Source organism: Varroa jacobsoni, unplaced genomic scaffold, assembly GCF_002532875.2.
Source record: "Varroa jacobsoni isolate VJ856 unplaced genomic scaffold, vjacob_1.0 scaffold_706, whole genome shotgun sequence".
Lineage (NCBI taxonomy): Eukaryota > Metazoa > Arthropoda > Arachnida > Mesostigmata > Varroidae > Varroa > Varroa jacobsoni.
Window position 1 is genome coordinate 126,689 of NW_019213608.1, and position 24,930 is coordinate 151,618.

At 38.9% G+C, this 24,930-nt stretch overlaps 1 protein-coding gene and 1 long non-coding RNA gene across 2 annotated transcripts in view; one reads left to right on the forward strand and one right to left on the reverse strand.

Moving 5' to 3' along the window:
- Window positions 1-18,264, forward strand: part of LOC111262837 (uncharacterized) — a 36,373-nt gene extending 18,109 nt beyond the window's left edge. Inside the window, exon 3 of the mRNA XM_086969336.1 lies at window positions 18,166-18,264. Within this exon, the coding sequence (XP_086825462.1) occupies window positions 18,166-18,264 (99 nt within the window). The remainder of the gene's footprint in view (window positions 1-18,165) is intronic.
- Window positions 18,222-24,930, reverse strand: part of LOC111262839 (uncharacterized) — an 8,107-nt gene continuing 1,398 nt past the window's right edge. The window contains exon 3 of the long non-coding RNA XR_002681884.2: window positions 18,222-18,312. This is a non-coding gene — a long non-coding RNA (uncharacterized LOC111262839). The remainder of the gene's footprint in view (window positions 18,313-24,930) is intronic.

Consider the following 24,930-nt stretch of genomic DNA (forward strand, 5'->3'; position numbering starts at 1 on the left):
GGTACTGTATTACCCCCATTCAACTCCCTCAATTTTACGTGATTTTATCCTATGTTAGGAAATAGCAAATCGTTTCTCGCCGTTGATTTGTATGACAAGTACTTCTTTATGACATTCAACATTAACCTGATACGTCACAGTAGCCAAACGATTCAGAATGGTTCGGACAAATCAATTAGGGTTTTTTTTTTGGCGTAAAGTTGACTTGGGCCAACTTTTATAGGTGATTCTAGTTTCGGAATGGGGTTATTGCTTTTATTTATTTTTCATCATCAAACGCGGATTGAGATTAATTTTCTTTTTGAAATAACGCGGTCAGAATCAGCTTCTCAGATACGGCTGTATCGGGCTGGATTAAGATCCTTGAGTCGTCGTAACTCTTTATAGTTTCGTTTAGATATGTTAGCGGCCCGTTATCAACAACAGAAATCTCCAAAACGGGCGAACGTTTTATATAATGTACACGTTATAACGATAGTAGTAATAAAGTTACAGGTTACCAAAAATAAGAACTTCTTATCAACTAAAAAAACCGGTAAAGCCTAAATGTATCCATTCAAATGATACAATACTTTCAATAAATGGCTCATATAATTTTTAATTTATTTACCCAATCCGGATATTATCGAACTGTATTCTTTATGATATTGTCGATCGAACGCTGTATTCATATGGTGCGGTAAGTACATATGGCTGTTGCGACACTGCGCTTCCTGGTTGGCTAAAGTGTAGTTGCTTTAACAGATTTGCCTTTTTTTTTTTTTTTTTTTAAACTTTTTTTTACAGTCATTTTACCAGTTACATAGAGGGCATTCCTTTCAGGGCGAGCCTTTTATGCAGACAAACTATTGAAGCGCCCGTTAAGACGCCTGACGAAATTCTGAAAGTTTTATCATTAGCCTGATAACAAGTTCTTTTTAGAGTTATCAATTGTTAGCGGGGCATTGCCAAAATGTTCCCTATTTTTGTCCTGAACTTCATTTTCTATGGGTCTGTGGATCAAGACACGTTCGTTGTTAAACTGATCAGTTCTTTTGTATCAGATTGAAAATTTATATCCTAACAAATGAGTTACCGTTCCTATATCATTTTCTGTGTATAATATGGGGAAAAGAGCTCTATGGTGTGTAAGTGAAATGAACTTTTTTTTTCTATAGGGAGTCTTTGTAAGTAAAAATAAGTAGCAAGGTTTCCGTTCTGATAGGAGCTATAATTGTTCTAATTTATATAGTGATCTACAGATATACTAAAATACTGCTAGAATGACTAGAAGCACGGCGACGGCGGCGACGACGACGACGACGACTTTAATTCTTATTTTAGGATTATTTTTTTTTTATACAATTTTAGAATTACAGGTGAGAAAAGTATTGTACTAAAAAATCGTTGCCATTTTTAGATACACTTTTCAGCACTGAGCCGATATAAAGCAAAAGTGTTTTTATATTAGTTTGCTACGAGACAAGTAAATCCACTTTAATTAGATCGCGGAGAATAGTGAGCTATAACAAGCATAGCCCTTGGAAACAGGGCTTACTTAATAACGCGTTAATTGCTAAATTCTTTGTACTACTAATATTTTCTATAGTTTCCTAACCTTATTTATATCGTGCATAGGGCACACGGTGTTATACGCTAACATGTTATTCTTGCGAATATATATATATATATATATTTTACGGGCAAGAAGTCTCGAAGGAAAATGTTAGAACTAATTTAGACAGTTTAGTTTTTGCATTCTCGAAAATGGTACTTAAGCAAATTATTCCTAATATCTTCTAACTATCTTTACTTAGTACAGATTTTGTAATCCCTTTTTATTTCATCGCCAACGACCCACACTGACCGGTTTCAACTTCTTTATCTGTAGTCAAAACATTTTTTAATATACAACGTAGGCCAATGATTTCCTGACGGTTGAAGGAACCTCACTTCAAATATGTTTAAACAGCTCGAGATATGCAAATGATTGCTATAGAGAGCGAACTTACCCGCGTCATATATTTATAACGGAGACGGTCCTATATTGTTACTTCATAATATCTTAACATTGGTGTACGTGTTCAAAAATTTGTTCTTTATTGCAATAGTTTGTGTATCTCATACATCCTCTTATACAAAATATCAATTCTATGAACCTATAAAGAGACTTTTTACATGCCTAAAGGCCTTGTTGGCCCGGGCTGTGTATATATGCTACGTCACGGTTGTTCATTCTACATCTGTTATAGCAGCAGGAGATGTATGTATAAGTTGGCGGAGTTACGAGCATATTTATACAATGAGGATCCTTTCGCCTCACCCTGTGTATCCATTATAATATATCTACACTTATTATCTATGATCGTTATCAGATGTTCAAGAACGATTGTTGCAGTGATGATATTTAGTTTACTGGAAACGAGATGTGTGTAACCTCGACCCTTTGGCACCTTCAACGGCACATTTTTTTTTCTATTTCAAAGTAAAATAATGAGAAATGATTCTCATTTTGCAGAAAGAATCAATGTTATGACAAAAAAAAAAAAAAAAAAAAAGGAAAAAACATGACGCACACAACAGGCTCGGTAGGCGCAGTTCATATGAAAGCGGAGAAACGTCCCTTTCGATGCGTAGAAAAATACCTATTTCATAACTAGCCGCTAAAGAGGCAACCGATTTAGCATTGCAACAGTTTCGCCGCCTCGTCAGCTTACATCGTTCTTCTCCCGGAGTTGAGACGCCATAATATATAGGATCGCTTTTGGCGGTAGAATTAATCCAATTCATATAAAGTATATATTCGAATTACTTAATTACGAATTTCCAGCTTATAATCGATGAATACATCCATAGATTTATCGAGCCTATAGGTAAAACCGCTATACTGGATAGTGGTTAGATCAAAGCCGACACTATCGAACGAGTTGGAAGAACGAATAAAGCTCGTTTAGAATATTGCATTTGCTACTCTCCCGAGCGACCCGCTTGAAAAGCTGATCCGTATGGAATCAATAGCGAGAGTACGTTGTACGATTATCATACGAACCGCCTTTGCTCGTCCAATGAAATATTAAATCATACATCTTCGTAACGTATGAGCGGATGGTATTTCGTCATACGCCTGATATACGCAAGCACGGTAAAGCCTCCAGCGCTTGTTTCTAACGACAAACCGATGTACTTAATCTCGAGTTTATTTTAATGACATTATTGAGAAGCCACCATATTATTATTGTGGAACTGTGCTTATTTTCGAAGTGTGTCGAAGGTTTCCAATCGACGTGATACGTCAAAGGGTTTCGTAATCAACTTGCTGCCAATGGTCCGATGGGGGCGCAGCGCACGCATTTTACAGTATCATAATAATATTCGAAAAATATATGCGACTAAAAACCGGGATAGATCATTTGATTAGTCGATTAGGTAGATTTTCAAAAGTCTACTAAAATTAGATAGTTCGTTTACGCAACCCCTGAATCGTTTTTGGTTCACTTTACCCTACTTATAAAAATCGTCGCGTTTTTCGTGGGCTGCGTTAACCTGTGAATTACCCCAGTCTAGTTCCTACTGGTACTTTGATTGGGCGCCCCGTACATCCTGTAGAGCTGTACGGCCCTCTAGCGTAACACTTTTACTGTCAATTGTCACCATTGAAATCTGGGACCAGAGGAAAATTGGTGAGCCGCTAGACCAAGCCGCTCTGGCGGTGCGGACCTGTTTTGTGATGTTTGCCCATTTTACTGGGGCCTTGGTTTCCCGCCTGGTTCATAACAGTTATTAGCCAACTAGCTCAGCAAAAGGAGCCCTGCTCTGTGCTTCGGAAGCTTGAATGCAATTGGCATGATTATTAGGGTGAGCAAAATGCACACGCCGATCTAGTTCTGTCAGATGTGCCTTAGCTAACAACCTTGCATACTCGCTCCGAATCACTCTACAGAGGTAATCCGGACCGGCCTACTATGGACAGCACTCGAAAAAGCAGTCTGTGAGGTCTTAGTTGTGATGGACGCCGCACAACAGTAACAGTGACTGATGACGCTGCTGCTATGCTACATTGTCATCAACAGCATAAGTTGGGACACGAGAGGAGCTCAGAAATAAATCGTTGTCGATCGTCCTCTTCGGATCATGCGGGCTGGCCAGAGCCATGCAAGGCAACCGCTTCGTTCAGCTGTATCCGGCATATTGCGAAATCTATATAGCGATGACGAAGACCAGTTGATATCGTCCTTCGCGCGAATGGGTGAACAACCATTTAGATTTAACACGCTTGTCAGCATTACCGTGCCTTACAGGCGGAGCATTAGCTGATATATAGTATGTAGAAAAATATCAGCTAGTGTGACCTCAGGAATTGGCACCATGGAGTAGCTCCATTCTCTAACCTAGTATCGACGAATCTAGTTCATTCGAGCCGAGCTGAATTGCCGTTAGGATGCTACACTACTGCTACGCTGAGCTCCGTTGCATCTGCGTCAGGCGGGTAACACCGATGAGTTATTCTTACGGAGGACGATTTCCGGTGGTCATTAAGCTGAAGCAATAAAGAAAGGTCTCCTTGGCTCGCCGGAGGTACCTTCAGCTCTCTACTAGCAGAAAGGATCCGTCACCGAATCTTCATGCTGCTTCATCATCGATAAAATTATCCCTACTATTATAACGGATTACAATGTGATATCGCTTTACGTATATCAATATAAAGACGTGTCATTAGCTCTAGCTGACTCCATGCTGAACTGACTAGGAGTGGTTTATTAAAAAATTCATCTAATCATTGAGTTCTAATAAGGCTTCCCAAATTAGAGTATCGCATCGTATGCTTTCACCTTCGAACTGGATGTTCGGATGTGGTAGGTAGGCGTATGAGTAACCAATGGCCAGGCTGTGGGAGGTAATTTGGGCATTGCAGTATTCATAAATTATATGTATAGTCCAAAAACCGAACCATCTTGACTCATTACGTTATATGACTATGTTCGAACAGATATTATAGTATTACCCACATTGATTAATAGCGATAATTAGATTTGGCCTTAAAAGACACGCAATACATAATGGCCAAAACAGTCCTCATCCCACAATCTTGCCTAGACTAGACGTAGCTTATTTGCAAATAGTGGTATGAAATCGGCGTTGTAACGGACTGATACTTCTTGGAATGCGATAGACTCACATGGCTCAACATTGAGCACAGCAAAGTGTTGCATTTTATGCATAAGAAGCACTATTACATCAATTGATCGAGTCTGTATGATTTGAAATCTTCTATATCACTTACCATTTGTTTTAGAATAGCGGACTTTCGAAAGCATTAGATTTGCTGTGATGTCGGTAGGACACAAAAAAAACAGATATTTTAACACCATTATTGTAGCCCATACGGGCCTGTAAAAAATGGTTAAAAAGAACTAGGGCTAGCCTGTAGTACATCTATTCATTCAGGTTAATTCTCATCTCTTATATAATTTCAATCAATAAAAGCTCCAGAATGAGCAAGCACCAACAGCGTTCCTATCCAGTAATTAAATAGAGTCAAACTAAACACTTCGAATTAACTTCTGGTATCGCTGTCAAGTGCTACTCCAGCCGGCTGACCGCCTTTAGCACGAACCGATGTGTGCCTACTTCCGGTTTTCAATTTAGACTATCTCACCAAAGGTTTCTGAGCCTTTCTAGAGAAACACGTTATCTGTATCAGCGAGGATAGTGAAGCAGGGCCACTGAAGTTCAATGAAGCCAGTGTACGACGCCCTCGTTCTGTCCCTTATAACAAAAGTCCATATTCACTTCGCCATTGCTGTCGTCAGTATGATCATGTGGCATAAGTTTTCTTGAGACAAATAACATACTATCTTACAGATGGCACGAGCGGTATCACAAGAGGACTGATACACCTAAGCATTAATCTTTTTTTGTATGGAGGTCTCGCAACAATTATCGATCTTGACTCTGTATGATCTGTCACGTAGGGAACGTGTCAGGTTTTCTATTTTGTATTAGTCTATTGAATAAAGGATGTGTCCTCGTGATGGCGCAATGAGTAACGTGTTTGCATATTAAACTTGGGAGCACTAGAAGGTGGTCTAGTTTCGAAATCGGGCGTAGACACACATTGTTTGATGCTCAAGAGGGTCAACCGTCGAGAACAATGATTAACGGCGTAAGTAGCAGACAAAAAATCGATAGATCGTTCGGACAAAGAAACGGATAGATAGTTAGTCTTGTACTTTGACTTTACTTTAAATGTACAAATATCAAACAAAGCCGGTCATTATATAGCCGGCAGCGCATGGAAAGCTGAATATTTCAAAGACAATGGCTTCGTAATGAGTCGTCCAAAAAAGCACCTGGATGTAAGACAAGGAAGGGCTTTTCGCTTTTTACCTCTGCAGACCCAAGATCTGGCGCTGCTCACCATAGTTAGACAGGACTCTATTCAAACACTAATCAAGTAGCTATTTGGACGTCTCGCTGAGATAAGCTTAGGAAGCAGAGCTTGTAAGGTATTAAGATAGATGCTGCCATTCGTCTCCTATTCTTGTTTCCTAGCGAGCCAAAGGACACTTTAACACAACAATCAGACAAAGTGTTATGTCGCTCCGCTGTATACTTTCCACCCATAGAGTAAGCTTGTCTGCGGCCCGACCCATTGCAAGGATCTCAACGGATCAGCTATTTGTAAGGTGATCAGCTTTTACCTTTTTGGCCGTCAGCTTACCTTGCTTTCTCATGTACTGCAATATGGCCATCGTCATAAAGACATTCCTTCGTCCCCTTGTGTTGATTCCGCAAAGACGAGGGCTATTACCCGTAGTAGGGATAGAAATGCGAACCAGGACGCACTTCAAAAGCCAAGTACAGTTTAAATCAGGAATTTTTCAGAAGTTAACGTCAACGGTTCAATTTCGCCGTAAGTTATAATCAACCGCTCTTTAGAACTAACAAATTTATACATAGTCAAAAAACAACTGAACAATTCCTCCAATAGTAACAATGGAGATGTGCTAATAAATGAGACAGGGGAAAAGCGTGCCTCATAAATTTAGCGACCAGCAAAATGTCCAGGCAAAGGCTATTAAAGGCGTGTTGTAGTAACAGCACCGACGTATTCAAAAATCTGTTGAGCGCTATTTTATCTAATTTACGTATAGAAAATTTACTTTCATTCGTTAGTTCTGTGACGTTGTATTGCGTATGCTACAAAGCACCCTGTCTGTTTTCGAAACACGGCAATATGCCGTAAGTAGAAGCTTGATCAATGATAAAGCCTATACAACACGAGTCTGCTTCCAGAACTGGTAGAAGAGATAATTTGAATTAATGAAAAACAGATTAATGAAATTAGTCACATTGTCGAAGGGGTTTTCCCAGTAGGTCCACTAATATTTTAATTCAGTCAACTAGAACCGTATAGCTATAGGATAGCCTGAAACAGTTTTTTGCGCGGAAGAAAGACATTCTTTCAGATTATCCTTATAAAAAAAATCTCTACGAGATGTTGGGTCTGTATAAGAGTTTGCGCAGTATTTTTATGCAAGGAAACCGGTGGATCTCAACGAACATTCTGTTTTTATTGTTCTTGTAGATGTAGCATGCAGGAGAGCAAATTTCAGACCTTGTTAGAACAATGTTAATACTGTATGCTTGTCCACCATCTTAGCAGAACATTAAATATATAATAGTTCACATATGCGTAGATTATCATATTCCTTGCACTAATGTTACGCTCATTTAAAAACAGTTTCATCCTACAGTTTTCCTAAAAACAACGTTTTTAAGATATTTAATTATTCAATAACTAAGAAACGTAGTTTAACTTTCTTATATCAACTCGGGTTCATAACTTAATTTTAATGTTTAAGTTAAATCTTTAGTTCTGCTATTTCTTTACGTTCATAACTTCATTGCTAAGTATAGAAATATGTCACTCGCGTCGAGCTATACCTATTTAACCTACATAGTAAATAAACTTTACTTCGGGATAAGCAGAAAACAAAAGATGTTTTTCTTCGAAAATCTAGTTGATTAGAATAACACGATTTACACTCACCTCCTGCCTTCTTTGTTTTTCATAACCAATATTTTTTTTAACATTTTCAGTGGCGGCGTAAATATCCTATTTTTATTGTTTATTTATGAACTGCCTGTCTATGTTAACCCACAGATTACAATGCCTATTTTTTTTTTATTATTTACATTTAGACAATAGGCCACATATGAAAAATCAGCGGGAAACAGCTTATTCTATAAGAAAGGTTTTTGTGAGAAAAGGTCCTACTTCGGTTTTCTGAGGTCTGCTTTTTCTGATTTCTCTGGACGCCCTCGACTATCTCTACGCAAAAAAATCTATATATGTATTTGTACGATTGCAGGCCTAGATAGGGATTGCAGGGATAGACGTAGAAGATATTAAAATGAGAAAAAAACAACATCTTAAACCTCTTGTACCACGACAATCTTCACCTGACAGTTAGATCGACGCGCTTGGGTAACGATTGTAAATTCGTGTTCTTGTTTTAACTATCTTTCCTCCTAACATTTCCTCTTGTAATTCACACTTTGTGTGGAGCTCAGGATGAGGAACAGAACAGTGTCTCTTTTTGACCTTTCGGATCTTAGAAGGCTTTCAAAAGGTGCAGTTTTCATCGGTTTCAATAAATGAGAAAACTACGAAGCCCCTACCAAAACCATTTTATATTTATCAAGAAAGGATACTTTCTATTTGGCTAGCAGTTTCAATCAACCCAATCCACCAAGCGTGGTATCGATAGCTCGGTTTATTTGAAAGAGACATTATACAAACGTTTCGAGCGACTCAAATATGAAGGCGAGCTTTCTTCATTTGTTTGGATGCATGATTCGTTAAGCTACCCCGATCATTCTGTACAGTCAAGAAGCTTGCTATTAGTACTTCAGATATAGGCCAGGTAATTAATGAGGTGAGCGCTACAAGACGCTGAGGGACGTTTTTCTTTAAGCAGGAACTACGACGATAGGTTACAGCTGGGATTCATAAGCACATTATAAACTGTTTGAGTATTTACGTTTGACAACTCTTACATCATGTCGATAATAAGCTGCTCGAGTCTAAGATGAAAGCTATGTCTAGAGCTATTCGGTGTTCTATGTGTTACGAAGATGATAGACGTAGACGACCTTAATTTCCCGTCGCTTTGCCTGAAAGCTGTGCAACAACCTGCAAGAAACGCCTTGGCAAGGATCACACATTGCTGATGTAGAGGGATCAGTTTTATTCAGAACGTCGTTAATGCCAAAGCAATGGCAAATTGCATCGACGACGCGCAACGCCTTGCAACATGTGTTCATGAGGGGGCCACAAAGAATCTTTCATAAAGTCTGTAGTGGAACTACGAAATGATCGAGCGAATATATCCATCGATCCTACGAATGGTTCAGCCGGCCCTGCCAGTCGCAAAGGGCCTATCCTGCGACTTAAGGATCATTTCGGCTACGCGGACTCTTGACATCATTATCGCTGCGTCTTTGGAAATTAGTCAGTATAATTTCCCGTACGAAATTTCCGTACGAAGGAAGCTTAGAATGTATTCGCAGTTGCTGTAAGCTTTCAGCGACACTTTGTTTCAAACAATCTTAGAGATTCCCTTACTGCACGTGTAAAAGTTGATTTCCGACTTATGCAATAATTAATTTACCTAAAGCCTTTTACATTTCATATTATTAGTATTCTGTATTAAGTCGTTAGCGTGAAAGCAAATAATGAGCACGAACAAATATAAAGGCGCGCCTCCCATCTATTTTCAAGCCACTTCTTTGTGCGTCACTTGGAAGTAAGTCAAGTAATAACGGCCGGAAAAGGGTCTGAGCATTTCAGAAAAAAAAAATTAGAAAGTACCTAAAGTTCCTAATGGCAGACGATTAAGCTATTTATTTATTTTCGTCGAAGATCACGATGTTCCGTCAAAGTAATACAGTAAAATGACCGATAAGGAAGGCTTCATAGGGCAGAAAAAAATGAACGAGCCTCATAGCAAAATTTACATAATATATTCATGGTACATGGACATAAGTGGACGAGCATAGAAATTCCACAAAAAGAAATCAGCCTTTTAGGCGGATCTCAAAGACATTTGTCAACCAGTTGGTAGCCACATGACTTCAGGTCAATAGAAGTGACGCCTCTACATTTATCCATTGCGTAGTATTGAAGCTTCGAAGTACTATGAGCTTATCAGACATCTTCTCTTTGTATTTTTGCGGCTGGACGAGTTCACTGTCTCACAACTACATCGCGGTTTAGCGTTCTTCACATACGCACATACACATAAATAAGGGTTGTAAAGGGTAATGTAATCGCATAGAAAAGGCGCGTTCCACATAGTGACAACAACGCACAAGGCACACGCCAGAGTAACATATTCTATCTATTTTCGTAAAGTGTTTACTTGCTAGCAGTGTGCCTTAGTGTTAAGGGCTTTTAACTGGCGAGGACCTTACAATATAAGAAAAAAGCTAACCCACCGGTATCGCCGTGCAACAAATAAGTGGCAGCTGTACATACATATAACATAGACGGGATGCAATACAAGGGCCTCAACGACCAGACTTCTGCTTGGAAGAGATCAGAGATCGCTACTTTAAGTGTCTCTAATTTCGCATACAGTCTGTGAGAGTAGAAGGAATTATTGAAGTAGACAATGCTAGCGTTTATTAAATTAAACAAGTTAAAAGTATTTGCTTTGTCATTCACTAAGCGGCGTTAATAACATATAGTCGCTGACAAAAATGTTTTTAGTTTTCACAACTTCCTGCTTCCTTGTCTGATCTTGCACAATTGGAAGGTTTTCTATTGTTATCAAGACTTTACCAAGGACAAGTTAGGTTATCTTGAATCGAATAACCTTCTCCCCGGTGAGCGTCGAGGCGGTAGTGAGCCTGGCACCGTAAGCCAGTTATCTATAACTGGCTATAACTATAAGTTCCTTATACGAATCTGGATATCGCATATCTACGTGTTGTATCCCTCGTATTTTTACGCGGATATTTTTGCAGCTCTAATGAGGAGTATGCCGACAATGTCGAGTAGGAAACCTATTTAGAGGCTGGTTGGTTACGAAGCCGAACGCGTGCACCTCGCAGCTTTCGTACTAGTGCCTCGCCTGCTGGAAGTCGTAAGGCAGCCCCAAATAAGCCCTAGCTAAATAGAAATACTCATAATTACGAACTGTCATCGATTTTCCAGTATATTTTTCAAGATGTAATCTCATACGCATTTTATTTGCCCGGTTTAGACATGCTATTTTCAAGTTTGCCACCCTAATAATTGACGTATGCTTTACACACATACAATTTTTTTTTTGGACTAGAACTCTGCAAGCCGAAACAGTAATTAAGCTACATTACCATTTGGTCACCCCAAGACGATTCATCGTAACGCATAGTATAACAGTGAGGTATCAAAGACTATAGGTTTATAAAGTAACGAATTCTCTATAATTTTCAGATCCAATTATAGCCTAAATGAAAGCCTGCATCCTTACAATATTAAATGTGCTAGTAAAATGTACAATTCGCAAAAACAACTATGGCTTTATAAGCTAAAGGCCTTAACTAATGGAAGCAGAAGCGCGAAAGATAATAGGTATCTAGAAGTTTTCGAGGTGGTCTTAGTTAAAGCACAATGTAAAGTAATGGCGGAACAATACGATGCAGGATATAACTAGGTACTCGGCCACGTACTTGCTGGCCAATGCGCCGAACAATGCACGTATTTACTGCCCTAATAAAGAACTTGCTAATGTAATCTATCGTTGAATTACTAAAGGTAATAAAAAAATGGCACAGCTGATGTACAACTTCGGCTAGTTATTGCGGCCGCCCATGTTCTACGACGAGGTCGAATAGCTAAAGATGATAATCAATAGCCTTCGATCGTACAAAGATATTGAAGATACGTAGGAACTTGAAGCGCAACTTTGCATTTCACGTAATCGCGATGACCATTAAGGAAGCAAAATTACTTTACTACTGTAAAGGTGCCGCATATTGTTTTTTTGGTGCAGAATGCAGGACAACTGATAGGAGCTCACGGTCGTTATTCAGCTTAACCAATAACGCCTAGAGCCATACGAACTTATGGCAGGCACCGGAAACGTTGATTTGATTTTTGACTCGATCGCCCAGCCATATTTGTCTGTCTGTCTGTCTGTCCCTTTGCCTCACGCTTTTATTAGATCGAAATTTTGCCGCCAAAAAAGAACGTACAGATTGAGCGGTACAGACTGTCATTTAGTTAGCTGAAAGGTGGAAGTGAATTCGTTTATTAAAGTAATAAATCTGCGCGAATCGCGCTTTTCTGAGCCAGATAGCTCAGCCAGGTCGAACATGAGGATAACCTCTTGAACCTCACCCGTTTTTGCTATGTATGAAAAGCTTCGAATTAGAAATTATGCGCGTGCATCTAGTGTTCTACGCAGCTCTCTGTTACTATCAACTGTAGTTTTGCGCAAAAGGTAATTCTAACAAATAGGCATAACCGGAAAATTCCATTTGAGTTTGTCTTTTGCTTCAGTCGTATTTTCTGCTGCATATTATGAATTTGATGGTGACATACCGGAAACCTATTGCCCTCGATAAATAAAATTAAAGCGCTATGTCCTATGCGATTTTTGTACGGAATGCATTTGTTAGTATCTATACGCAAACGACGGCTGCATTAAGCAAGTAACATGAGCAACTGTTCGTACCAACGCTCGTCGAAACAACGCGCTTTTTTTTTTCTCTCTGAAGAAAAAAGATTCTGTAAGGGCATCGAGAACAGAAATAGCTTCCTAGCCAGTACATTGAGCTTAATCTATTTAAGGGTACTTGTAGCTGCGATATTAGGTGAAGAACACTATCTGGCCGTAGCAAGAAGTTATCAAAAAATACGCAGCTGTAGCGTTCGGCCAGAGGGGCTGTGTCGTTTGGCCTTTCAGTTTAGCTTGACAGAGCTCGCATGTTATCGAACGCGGTCAATGTTTCGAAAAAAGTTCACGGATGGTAATCAAAGCCTCGAGAACTTAGCATTTAATCTTCTTCTGGAAACCGGAAAACATAGGTTTGTTTGCGGGTCAGATTTTCTAACGATATGCCCGCGCCATCTCATTTATTTTGCCGTGTGTATCACTGACGTATCGATTGTGTCAACTTGATTTTACCGTTGTTGACAGCATCAATCTATTAGCAAGGTGGAGGTAGCATAACAAAGGTAGCATAACAGGTAAATAAGTATTTGCAATTGGAAGACATAAATTGAAATATTGGTTCTATTATTTCGATACTTTCAGAAGAGAATCAGCAAAGACCGTTTCCTGTTCCTGAGCTCAGTTCATATAACAACCTTAGAAGTTAGCCGCTTAGCTAGACAACGAGACATAATAAGTGTTTTACAATACGTAGCCTCTCGATAGTCTGTGTTTTTGTCACCCGCCGTTGTTGCGTTCGAATCGTTTAGGCATATATAATAGATCATTTTTAGGCTATGGCGACTAAGCAAGAATTCTACGTGGGTACTATACTCTTATCGGTAGTCTTCGTACGTAAGTAATCACTAGAAAATACATCGTTCATTTTCGGCTCGACTTGCTACATCCTATTCTACCGCCGTTACGTATTCCATCAAACGACTGGCTCCCTGTCGTCGAACGGACTCAACTCCTAACGGCCTCATTCTACCTTAAATCTTATTAATTTGAAATCGTTGTTTCTACGTTATAGACCCCCCTGCATTAGACTTCGACCTGATCTGATATCTAGATGTTGTACAAAACAGGCCGACTTTTGCATGTGCTTTATTATAAAAGGACCGCTTACAATATTTGTGCAAATAACGGCCTCATTAAGTGAATGGCATGGGGGTTTCGTTGCAGCGACGCTCATGAAAACGAATCTTACAGACGATTGTGTTTACGTGCTCATCAGGCAAAAAAAGTAGACTCCGCACGAGCGGCCACCAAAATAACGACATGCTAGCAAGCACTTTGAGCACTGATTATTTGCAGTTGCTCCTTTTGCCTTCACGGACTGCAGAGGTCTACTCTACTAGATCCTGCTAGATGTTGTCCAAATCAATTTCGTGCCACACTTATTTGTGTTGGCCGGTTTAGGCTCTTGGAGCATTGTCGATTGCTGCCAAGATATTGAATGAAATGATCAGCGTACTTTGACCTAAAGCTGTTTGGCCTAGCTTTGAAATATTTGTTTTTTTCATACGAACTGCGCCCTTTGCTTAGCGGCTCGCATGGTTTATATTTTTGTGTTCGTGCAACTTGATTTTCAATATCATTTGTTTCATGAGTGAACTAGCTAGACAAGCGGTGTCAGGGGCCAAGTTTATAGAACGTTCCTTAAACACAAAATTAAAATCTTAAATTAGTTGCCATTAACGTCTTTCCTTCGAATCATTAGGTTACATAAATAAAAATCATAAATATGTAAGACAAAAAAATAAGTAATCACAAATATAGTTACGTTATGTATTTTCGAATTAACACCTTCAAAACAAGGTTATTTACTTAGTAAAAAGGCTAAGTTATATCCCGTAGCATACGACAGAATAATCTTGTTAAGGCTCCGCAAAAGAGATCGGTGTTTTTCGTAAATTAAGCATGTCGTTCTTTAAAAATTCTTGTTTTCGAAGGTATGACCAAAGGTCAAGCTTGTATGAACGGTAGAACAGAGGAAGGAGTTAATTTCCAATTTCTGTCCTGCAGCCTATCAATACCTTGCAGTCCATATACATTGGCAATAAATTATGTCGTTTTTGTGCCCTTACCCGTCTATTTTCAGACTCTAGCTATGACCCATCGGCTTACGTTAAGTAGTGCCTTCCTAATAATATAATTATGCTAAGTAAATTTGGAATTACTCGGCAATTATTGATGAGTTCATAAGCTCTGAGTGCAATACACACTGTTTTCATAGAAAATACATTCGAAGATATATACTACTCGTCAAAACACAACTTTACCTATGTCGAGATTGGAGATTAATTTTTGAATTTAGTTAATTATGTTTTTATTTAATAACGGACTTTTTTTTAAGAGGGAAACAAATATCGATTGGGAGTTCGATGGGCATATTAGTAGCTTGATGATGACAGACGTGTCTGAGCACAACATAAGTGCGCCGACAATAAGCTGTCTTTATCACTGTTTATTTGCCGCGATTCATAGATGTGCTCACAACACAGAATCCGTGTTGTAGGCCCTGACTGACATTTTGATTCACGTTCACCTGTTCGCATGTACATGCATACATACATACATACATACATGCATACGTAGCTAAGAAATAAAGATGAATAGACATTAACAGTCTGCTCTCCACCAACAGTGGTCGAGGTATCTTTTTGTCTTATTCGTGAAATTTATATTGAGACAATTACTCGTCTTACCTTTTACAATTACAATGAATTTGTCAAGTTATAATAAAGATCATCATGTAAGACAGGTTTGCTTGACATTGGAAAATCAATCCTTTCGAGCCAATAGATTTACTCAGCAGTACAGTGGCGTTGTTTGCTTAGCAATGTACGTCCAAAGGATATGTATCCGCTTCACAGGTTACACGCTTTTTTGCATGCTGCCAACAATCGATATACGTTGCTAGCTAAGATGATAAATCCTTTTCTCTGAAGTCATAGAAGCAACATCTCTCTAGCATATTACGTTTTCACTGGTCCACCGCTGTGAGGCCTACTTCACAGTAGGCTAACCGTCTATAGACTATCGGTTGGCTTGATCAGTAGACTGAACCGTGATGTTATATACGCAAACTTCATAGTAGTGACAGATTGTGCTTTACAGGTCAACTACATTTAGCTTCTACAATAGATTATTCAACAGGGATCCAACCTGGTACCAATGCGTATTACGTGACGTCCAAAGATAAGTTAAACTCTAATTTGACGTACGTGATTGCAATACTGGAACGCATGCGAGATACTGGCGTACGCTTATTTTGACAGTGTTATAGCTACGTATCTTCTTTGTTGGACTCGGTGAAAAAAGCAACACTTAAAATATACAGCTCTAGGCCAGCTGAACCTGAAAACAGCGAAGATGATGAGCAGAAACAGTTTCTAATGCTTTCAATTTAACCTGCCAGCTGGATTCCTATTAATTCATCTAATTATGAACTATTTTACTGATGGTATAAAAGTACACTACATCGTTTTACAGCCAACAAGTTTAATATTTCTTATCTGTTCCGCAGGGAACTACATATTGCATGTATGTTTCAACTTATATGTCCCACCCAGTGATTTGTGTCGATGTCGCACCCAAACTCGAATTAAATGTGATCAAAGTCTAGGCCTCAACTGGCTCACAGTAACACGTTGAGTAGGTTTTTTTTATCTAGCTGCCCTATTTTCCAACGATAGTCATCTCACGAGTAACCTACTCCGGCAATTATAGTACTTGACAAGCTTAGATCGAAAATAGAGACTTTTATTTTACGCTTATCTTCACTTTGGATCAAGTTTATCTATTGTCATATTAATGCCACGACAAGCCGTTAGTACACCATAACAACTAGCAATACCTTTTGAATGCTCAATGGACTTATATTGATGGTTAGTCTAGTATGAGTATTATTATCACTATGTGGAAAGAAAAGTAGACTACTTCTAAGACCTAGCATGTTATCTGGTTATAACCATATAACACCTTCTATTGAATATACCGATATAGCCCTATATCATTTAAATTGATAGCGAGTAACGGTAGCCTCATTGCTTGTAAGTTCCTTCGCTCGATATAAGCTCTCAAATACGATCTTCGGCTGAAGGTAACACAGCTTACAATGATTTTTGCACTTACCAACTATACTAACTGATGCCAACACTACAGAGAACATCGCATCAGGGAAACCTTTTCCAAAAGCTTATTATGCTAGGAATCTGCATTGCATCCTTCGCTGAAGTTCATGAAACCTACGACATATTTAGAAAAGTCCGAATCTTCATCGGCTGACAAAGACTCTGCGGAACGTTGCACTTGATGTCCTTAATCTGCTAGTCATCGATCTGGCTGGTCTCCGATGGATTCTGACCGTCCGGCTCATTCAGACAGAGGGTGCCAATATGAAAATGTTTCTGGCTGCTATCGTTATCATATATTCCTCCTATTCACAAAGTAGATTGGCGGTCGGGAAAATATTTTCCTATTTCGATGTGTCCTGTTTTTTTCAAGCATTACGTATTTATCACGACTTACTAGCAAGCAACTGCACGCCCAATTGAGCAACAATATCGTATTGAATGGGTACCATTTCGAAGAAAAGCACTATCGTTGCTAACATACACAATTTTTGGACAAGTTCGACAATCAAACGCATTACTCGCTGATGCAATCGGTAATCTCTACCTCTAACAATGTTCCCTATGGCAGGCCTGTGCGTACCTTAGTGTACGCCATATTAGGGTCGGACTACGACGGGTTTACGTGTTAACTAATTGTGCTGATTCATCAAAGTTCCTAGCAATACTTAGACGGTAGAGTATGATCTAGCTAACGAAAATATGACTGAAAATAAAAGAAGTTAGATATTTATATCCACAGGCTGCTGCTGCTTGTTTTATCTAGCAGTTCATGGGTACGTGGTTGCCAATCGCTTAGCTGTAAAAAGCTTGCTAAGATACGCTATTATCGTTTGACTATTAATTTTATATATTTTTTTCAGATAGACAATAGGGACTGTTCGTTTAAAACTGTCAGCACTTCTGAAGTGCATTGTATGTTCGTTGTTCTGAGGCAATACTATCGAGATAATCTACACCTTTTGCGCAACGTTGATGGTGTGTTTTCATGCTGATCTCCAAAAAAGCTCAAATCTGATAACGCACGCAGCTTTACAACGTATGCCCACTTATGAAGTTATAGTGAATTTATAAAGCACGAGTCATTTCTTTCTGTAACTCATATACCTAACTGAGCCGTCTGCACCTTTAACCTGAATTTATTCAACACTGTAATGATAGCCAGCTTTATAGGACTTATATAATAGACATATACGGCTGTCTACTTTGATACAAATATTACGATGCCGAATTAAACAGGCCCATTTTTAATTTTTTGTGGGTCGACAAGATATAGATAGCAATGATGATACAAGACTTCAGCTGGATCTCTCACTTTGATCTTGTTTCTTCTATTTTAGGTGAATCTTTTTGAGTCCGCCGGACCAATTCGCTCCGTTACGCTGAGGTCACTAATCGCAAAGCATCGTCTTCACCGGCTGTTGGATCACACCAAATGAAGTGTCCCTGCTAATCGATCAGATGCATCCGTTTGACGAACTGTTACCCTGTAATAAAAAACAGAACATATGCAACGTACCAGTCAGGCCATATCGCTAGAACGGGTCATTATGGGTCATCTATCCAATCGACCGTTAGGAAACTGCATTTATGATAAGAGACAAAGACGTATGATTGACCTCGAGGTAGAAACTATTTTGTTTGGGCTTGTACGAGTTTTTTCGACATACAACTTTATACACGATAGTTTTATATGTGCTCCTCATTTTTTGACACCATTGCTAAACAATTTAGAGATGTGGCAGGCCGAGCTGGCTCGTCGATTTCATGTTAACCTTTGCTAGGCTGAGCTTAACTATTCGCTAACTGCAGTGCTTCTAACTTAGCTCTGTAAACTTACAACTTGCCCTAGAAATTAACGGAACCAAATACCCAAAACTGTCATACAATTGGCTCTTGTCCATATTACAGGATGATAAATGTCGACAAAAGCCAATGATAAATCATACAGTTGGTGGAAAAAACCAAACCTTTTTTCATGCATTTTTTTTTTGCAAAAAGTGCGTTACTCAATCAAATGGATCGGTTGACAGCTCAATCGAGTGTCGAAAAGATTTCCCTAGTTTTACTTTTACGGCCCTCGTAATCGCTTCACAGACGCTGCTATACATCTTTTAGTTTTGATTGGGGTTTTTATGCATGTGGAGCGCGAAAGGTGTTTGTCAGAACTCCAAGACGTTCCTGACCCTAGACCCCAGACGTTCTCGGTGAGCTTTCCTAACGATCGACGGCAAGAAGATTGCCACCAATGGCGCAGTATGATTATCACGATGTGAGCGTTTACACAATTAAAGAAAATGTTTGTTAGTTTGTTTAAGCTGTTCAATACATAGATTTTATGGCTTTATGCGTATAATAATAAAAATCCAAAGTACCTAACGTGTTTTTTTTTGTCTATATATGATTTAACGTTAAACTATGTAATTCACGCGAACCTGGTATATAAGTGCAATGCAATACCGGTGTTTCTTATTTTATGCTCAATTGATGACTATGGATAGAAGATTCCTGTATTAACATAGATCACATATAATAATATTCCTGGTGCAAACCAGTGCATGGTAGTTCTAAGAGATGATATGCATTTTCTTGGATAGTCTAACCCGTATTCTTAAGGCTAGCTTTAGCTTACTTTAAAAATCTCTCTACTTATCTTACATATAAGGAATATAATTACAGTCGTTCACTTAATGTCTGCACTACGTACTAAAACAATACAAAAGCGTTATGTGTATTCTTCATAAGACGAGAGCGAATTCAGGCCTTGAAGGGCCGTGTGCATCTTTGCAAAAAAATGACAATATAGAGATAGTCGCAAGCATAGACCAAGAGGCGCGCCAATCAGAAGACATTTAACTGGGTCGTACTTACAACTGCCGTAAGTATTTGCGAGCGAAAATGGCAAGTTACGGAGAAATTGTTTCATTCAAAATGCAATGAACCAACGATTTAGGCATAATTAGAAGGTAACAATAGCATTCTGGTATCCTTTTTTTCATATACCTATATTTATTGATCTGTTCGTTAACAGATTAAATGTCTCTCGTGTGTAAGGACATCGAAGGCTTACCTACAAAATGTGCCACATTCTTACCGCACCGGACGTAGTATAGACGTGTGTGTATAACACAATGTAACAACAGGTGTACATAGTCGTGCTAGCACATCTTGTTCACCGTGCCACTGCCGTATAAAAATTAATAGTATGATTTAGTCATGCATATTTTCCGTGAATATTGTCGATACTCAGTGTGCTGAACATTTTGATAGCAAGCCACCATTGACTTGAAATCCTTTTAGTGAGTGCTGAACAATTCGGGCATCCCGAAACATTCCCACGCAGTAACTTCTAGTATTATCGTACATTCAGCGTGCCATTATGAAAGATTTTACTATCCAGATAAAGAAGAGCAATGAAAAAACTTCACTGCTCCGCTTCATAATGGGGTGCCATAGTCCATCGGCTATCTAGCACATCATCACTGATACGGCAGTGTGTCGTGCACCCGTTCTTTGCGAAATGGGCCTTTAAGGCAATCTATACGAAGTCTTCATCGGGGTCTACTAACCAGTAAGCCCAAATTATTTCAATGGCATCAACGTTATTGAGGTGCAAGAATTTTACGACTAATATAATGTCAGCTGGAGAACTTGTTTTTGGTAAACACGCTGAGGTAATCTGCGTTCAGATTAGTTTCATACTGGTAGCCACAATTAAGCACTATACCACTAGACCACACACGCAATTCATAAGGCCATGATTTTGGCTCTATGTAACCGTTCATATTGGTCCATTAAAGAATAGTTTCAGAAAATCGAAGTAGCAAGTTCCTGAAACTACGACGAACCTAAGCTTCGCCGACGAATTTCGATCCCTACTTAATAGATTTACCACCAGTCTAAGGTGTATCATCAATCTGATTATAACATTGTGTCTGTTGTTTTTGACTCATTGATGATTGACTCATGACATGATTAGAAACCCCCTATGGATTTGTTTGGCATGATACCAAGCAACTTTACGTTTGTCAGATAAGCCAATAAATAAATAGATAAAATAAGCCTTATTATTATTATTATCAATATTAATGTGAGCATATCTAGGTTGCAAGGAACGCTAGTGGCAATTAGAGATCCTTTCCTTATGTGAGATTATAATATAATAATGATTGAATCGCAATGTTTACTGCATTGGAACCTTCTCATTGCTATTGTTAACAGCATTATGAACCGAGCCGACTTACGTCGCCCGTAAGTTCCTATGCATAACTTTACATTATTTAAAGGAACTAGTTTGGGAAACTTCCTATACATGGACTTTGCAGAAGTTCAATCGACTCTAGACGAACGTTTCCGTACGCAAGCGTTATCTAATAGAACAAACATTTTTTCCCGTTTCTAACCTCTATAGGGTTGTTCGCGTGTGATTGATATAAGTAAAATGTGATAATTATTTTTCATTTACACTTGAAACCTCTGTACAAAGACGTCCCTGAGCAACCCTGTGGCTTGTTGAATAGCTTATTTAGATCTCTCCAACCTATAGAGTAGACGTATGATGGAAAACAATTTAATGTTGAATTAACAACGGCTCTATCATCAGCATAATACAATGGAAGTAGTATCGCTTCTCTGCTATTTTTACTCAGTTCCAGGTTGAAAAGGGACGCGCGGTGCGTCATTCAGACTCTTATAAATAGTAGCGCTTTTTGCCGCTTTAACTTAGACTCAACTGACCCTATGTCTTCGTGTATAAATATTTTCTAAATAGTAGATTTATACAAATCGACCACTGGTCTTTTAATAATCGCATCGATGGGTTTTACGCTCACATAAATCGCTTTTTCGTATTTCTATTAAATATTCTTAGATTAGTACGTAAGTAATGTCGATATATGCTTATAAGTTCCGTTTCTTTTCTCTACATTGTTTGTTCACTCTTACTATCGCTGCTTTCGACAAAAATATATGTAAGCACTCTATAAGCCAGTTATATTTTCACTGTGCATGTCACAGAGACTTAGAAAAACTTAGACTTAGAGAAACTTAGAAAAAAAAAAGTTTTAGAGTGTCCAAACTCTAAAAATGAATGCTTCTGATAATGAAAAATCTACCTTATTTCGCCTTCCGTCTGAGCCAAGAGGCTGTCGGAGCAGTCTGACATATCTGTGTCGTATGAGCCGCGAGGATTGAAAGGTTTGCTGGAGGCGGTCTGCTAGGTTCAAACATGGGGTCTTAGATCTCAGCAAATTCCTTATTAAAGAAATCAATTAGCAGGATAAGTAAGCTGAGAAACTTAAGTATGATCAAGCATTTTGAGTATATGGAATTTTATTAGATATTACTACCATGGAGCGCATCGAGAAACATGGCTTTTCCCTAGCCCATTACATTTTGCGCGGCCATAATGGCAGTACATCAACACTTAATTGTTGCGGGGCCGAGAAATGATATTTTTGCGCGGATTTGCATTAGAGAAAGCATTTGATAGCTTCTGGAGATGTGTTTGAGCCTGAAGTGAAGTTTGTTCGATTCCTAAAAGGCCATGATTCGTTTGGTTATACTCAAAGGGATCTGACACGGCCATCTTGATGACTAAGGAAACAGGATAGTCAACAAATCCAAGCTATGTCCTAGCTATCCGAAAGAAAAACATAATGAACAAAGCGATCGTTCTCCACGACAATGCTAGGCCGCACGTCAAAGGCGCTGTCGAGGTGGTCCTGGAAGCGTTTGTACGGTAGGCTTTTTTGCGCCCACCATATTCTAAGCACCCCGCGTTTATAGGTATCCTTTGCTACGATCACTAGACACTGAGGTTTGTAACAGCACACTTGACAGTGTTTCAAAAATTGGCTTCGCCAGTACTAAGCTACGGTTTGCCTCAAGCTATTGTTACAAGGGAGCTAGGAAGGTGAACACCCTTGTAAGGACTACACAAAAATTCGTTACTTCTTTGCATGCTGTGTAACAATCTAATTCCTTTCTTTTTTTTTTTTCGCCAAATCCAGTTTACGCTAACAATAGTGTAGCATTGCCTTCAGCCATGTAAGCGCCACTTCTGTTTAACATACTGTTCATTGCAATTTCAATATATAATCCTGCGCTCTTCGCATTGCTTGAAAATGGGTCAGGCGTAAAATTATTGCTTTCTGTGAAGGGACTGGAACGCAATAATCAACAACTCTTAATGGCAGCTTCGTTCCCAGAATTTCTTACTCGCTCGACTATCCGACTTCGTACCTCACTTTCGTTTTCTCTTCTGCCGTAACAAACCGTCGTTTATTTCGTCAAACGGCCATCGACAACTAAACAAGCTTTGCTGGCATTGGCCCCGCCTGTTCCGTTGCGCGGTTCTTCATAACCTAGCGACTCCCGCTCCCGACTATTTCTAGGCATTCCCTTCACTTGCTGTGTTTGCCTAGAGCAGCTCCTTCTTCTTCATACAATATTTACTGTATTTCTGATCGACTGCCTACTTGTCTAAATCGACAATATCTGGTCATTCTTTTAGCATCATCCAAATATTGCCAGTGCTTTGTACAGCCGATATTGCCGAGAATAGAAACACACTACGAACTATTCCATGTTCTGCAAAAACCATTTATAATTAAAAGGTAAATAGCTTCTTCTTTCTTTGGAAAGATCTAATTTGCTATACTTTAGATGATTTATCGCAAGACGTTCCATTTAACTGATCATAACAATTAAAGTCATTGAACAGATATACATAGCTATCCAGATGCAATTAGTCAACAGCGGGGCCAACACGTAAATTTCACTTCTAAAATATGACATGGGATTGATGCAAGAGTTTTTGCACTTGAGCTTACAATAGACTTTCTTGGAACCCGTACTCGCGTTCTCTGACATGTTCATAGACAGTAAAACAGTATGATAATAAGAGTTCCGTTATCGATAAACATAGTTGGATTTGTCTTGAGGGATCAGAGGTATAAAATATTCTTTGGAGCGTAGATTCAATCCGTATTCCGTCTTTTTCCACCGTAATTTGTCATCCGTAAAACTCTACTTCTTGCCCGTCAAAACAATGACTGTCTAAACGATACCTGTAAATTCATTTTCCACCTAACGTTCGTTGATATGCGTTTTCGTACCCGTAAGAACGGATTTATAAGGTTTCACCAAATAAACTCACTACCCCAATATCGAAATTTTTGGCAGGATTCAAGAAAGGCAAAACATTAAATCGCAACTGACAAATCAAGGGCTCAGGCCTAAATTCGAAATACTGTATGACCGAAACTCAATAAACAATCTCTAAGGAGCTGTCTTATGCTATTATTTATATTGCGAGACCAGTATCCACAGTAGAATCGAAATAGACGATAATTCGTGCTTGGATCTCTCTCAAATGATCCTCGAAAAAAAAAAACTTATAAGAGTAATATGGCTAAAAACGATTGCTTTCGAATGATGTATTGTAAATTGTCAATGAACAACACCCGTAAGTATACAGTTGATTGAAAAATAACAATCCTGCCTGTGAACCAACAATTTATGAATACTTCCTCCATTAAAAAACTAAAGGTAGTAACACTACAAGGTTTAAGTAACCGCAAGGCAACTCTTACTCAGAGCTGGTTCAAGACGGAGTGTTTTTCTCTTTTTGCAGGTAAACATCGTTGTAAACTTACCTCCTTGACAAGATCAACAAGCAGCTTGCTGGCTACCAGGTGTCCCTGAAATTGCCAGGCACTTGGGATGAATTTAATTTTAACCGGGTGATTCGAATTAATCGAACTCACCTATTAGGCCAAATTTACCCTGCTTAAATCGATACTTAATAGATTTTTACAAATGTGTCTAGCATGATGAATAATTGTTACAGTCGACCTCAAATCAAGCTCATTTGACTTAAAACCATCATATCAATTACGAATAGCGTTTTCAAATTAGTCAAATACAAATGCTCGTAATAATAAAACGGTGCTTTACGCTAGTGCTCAAATTTTCAAGCAAACGCGCAACAGATACATATTTTTTTTTACGGAAGGTGGATAAAATACTAGGTTCGAGCTAACTCGTCGGGCCAACAACCCGCATAGGTAAAAAAAAATTGGCGTTTTTCTATCGCCCTTTGG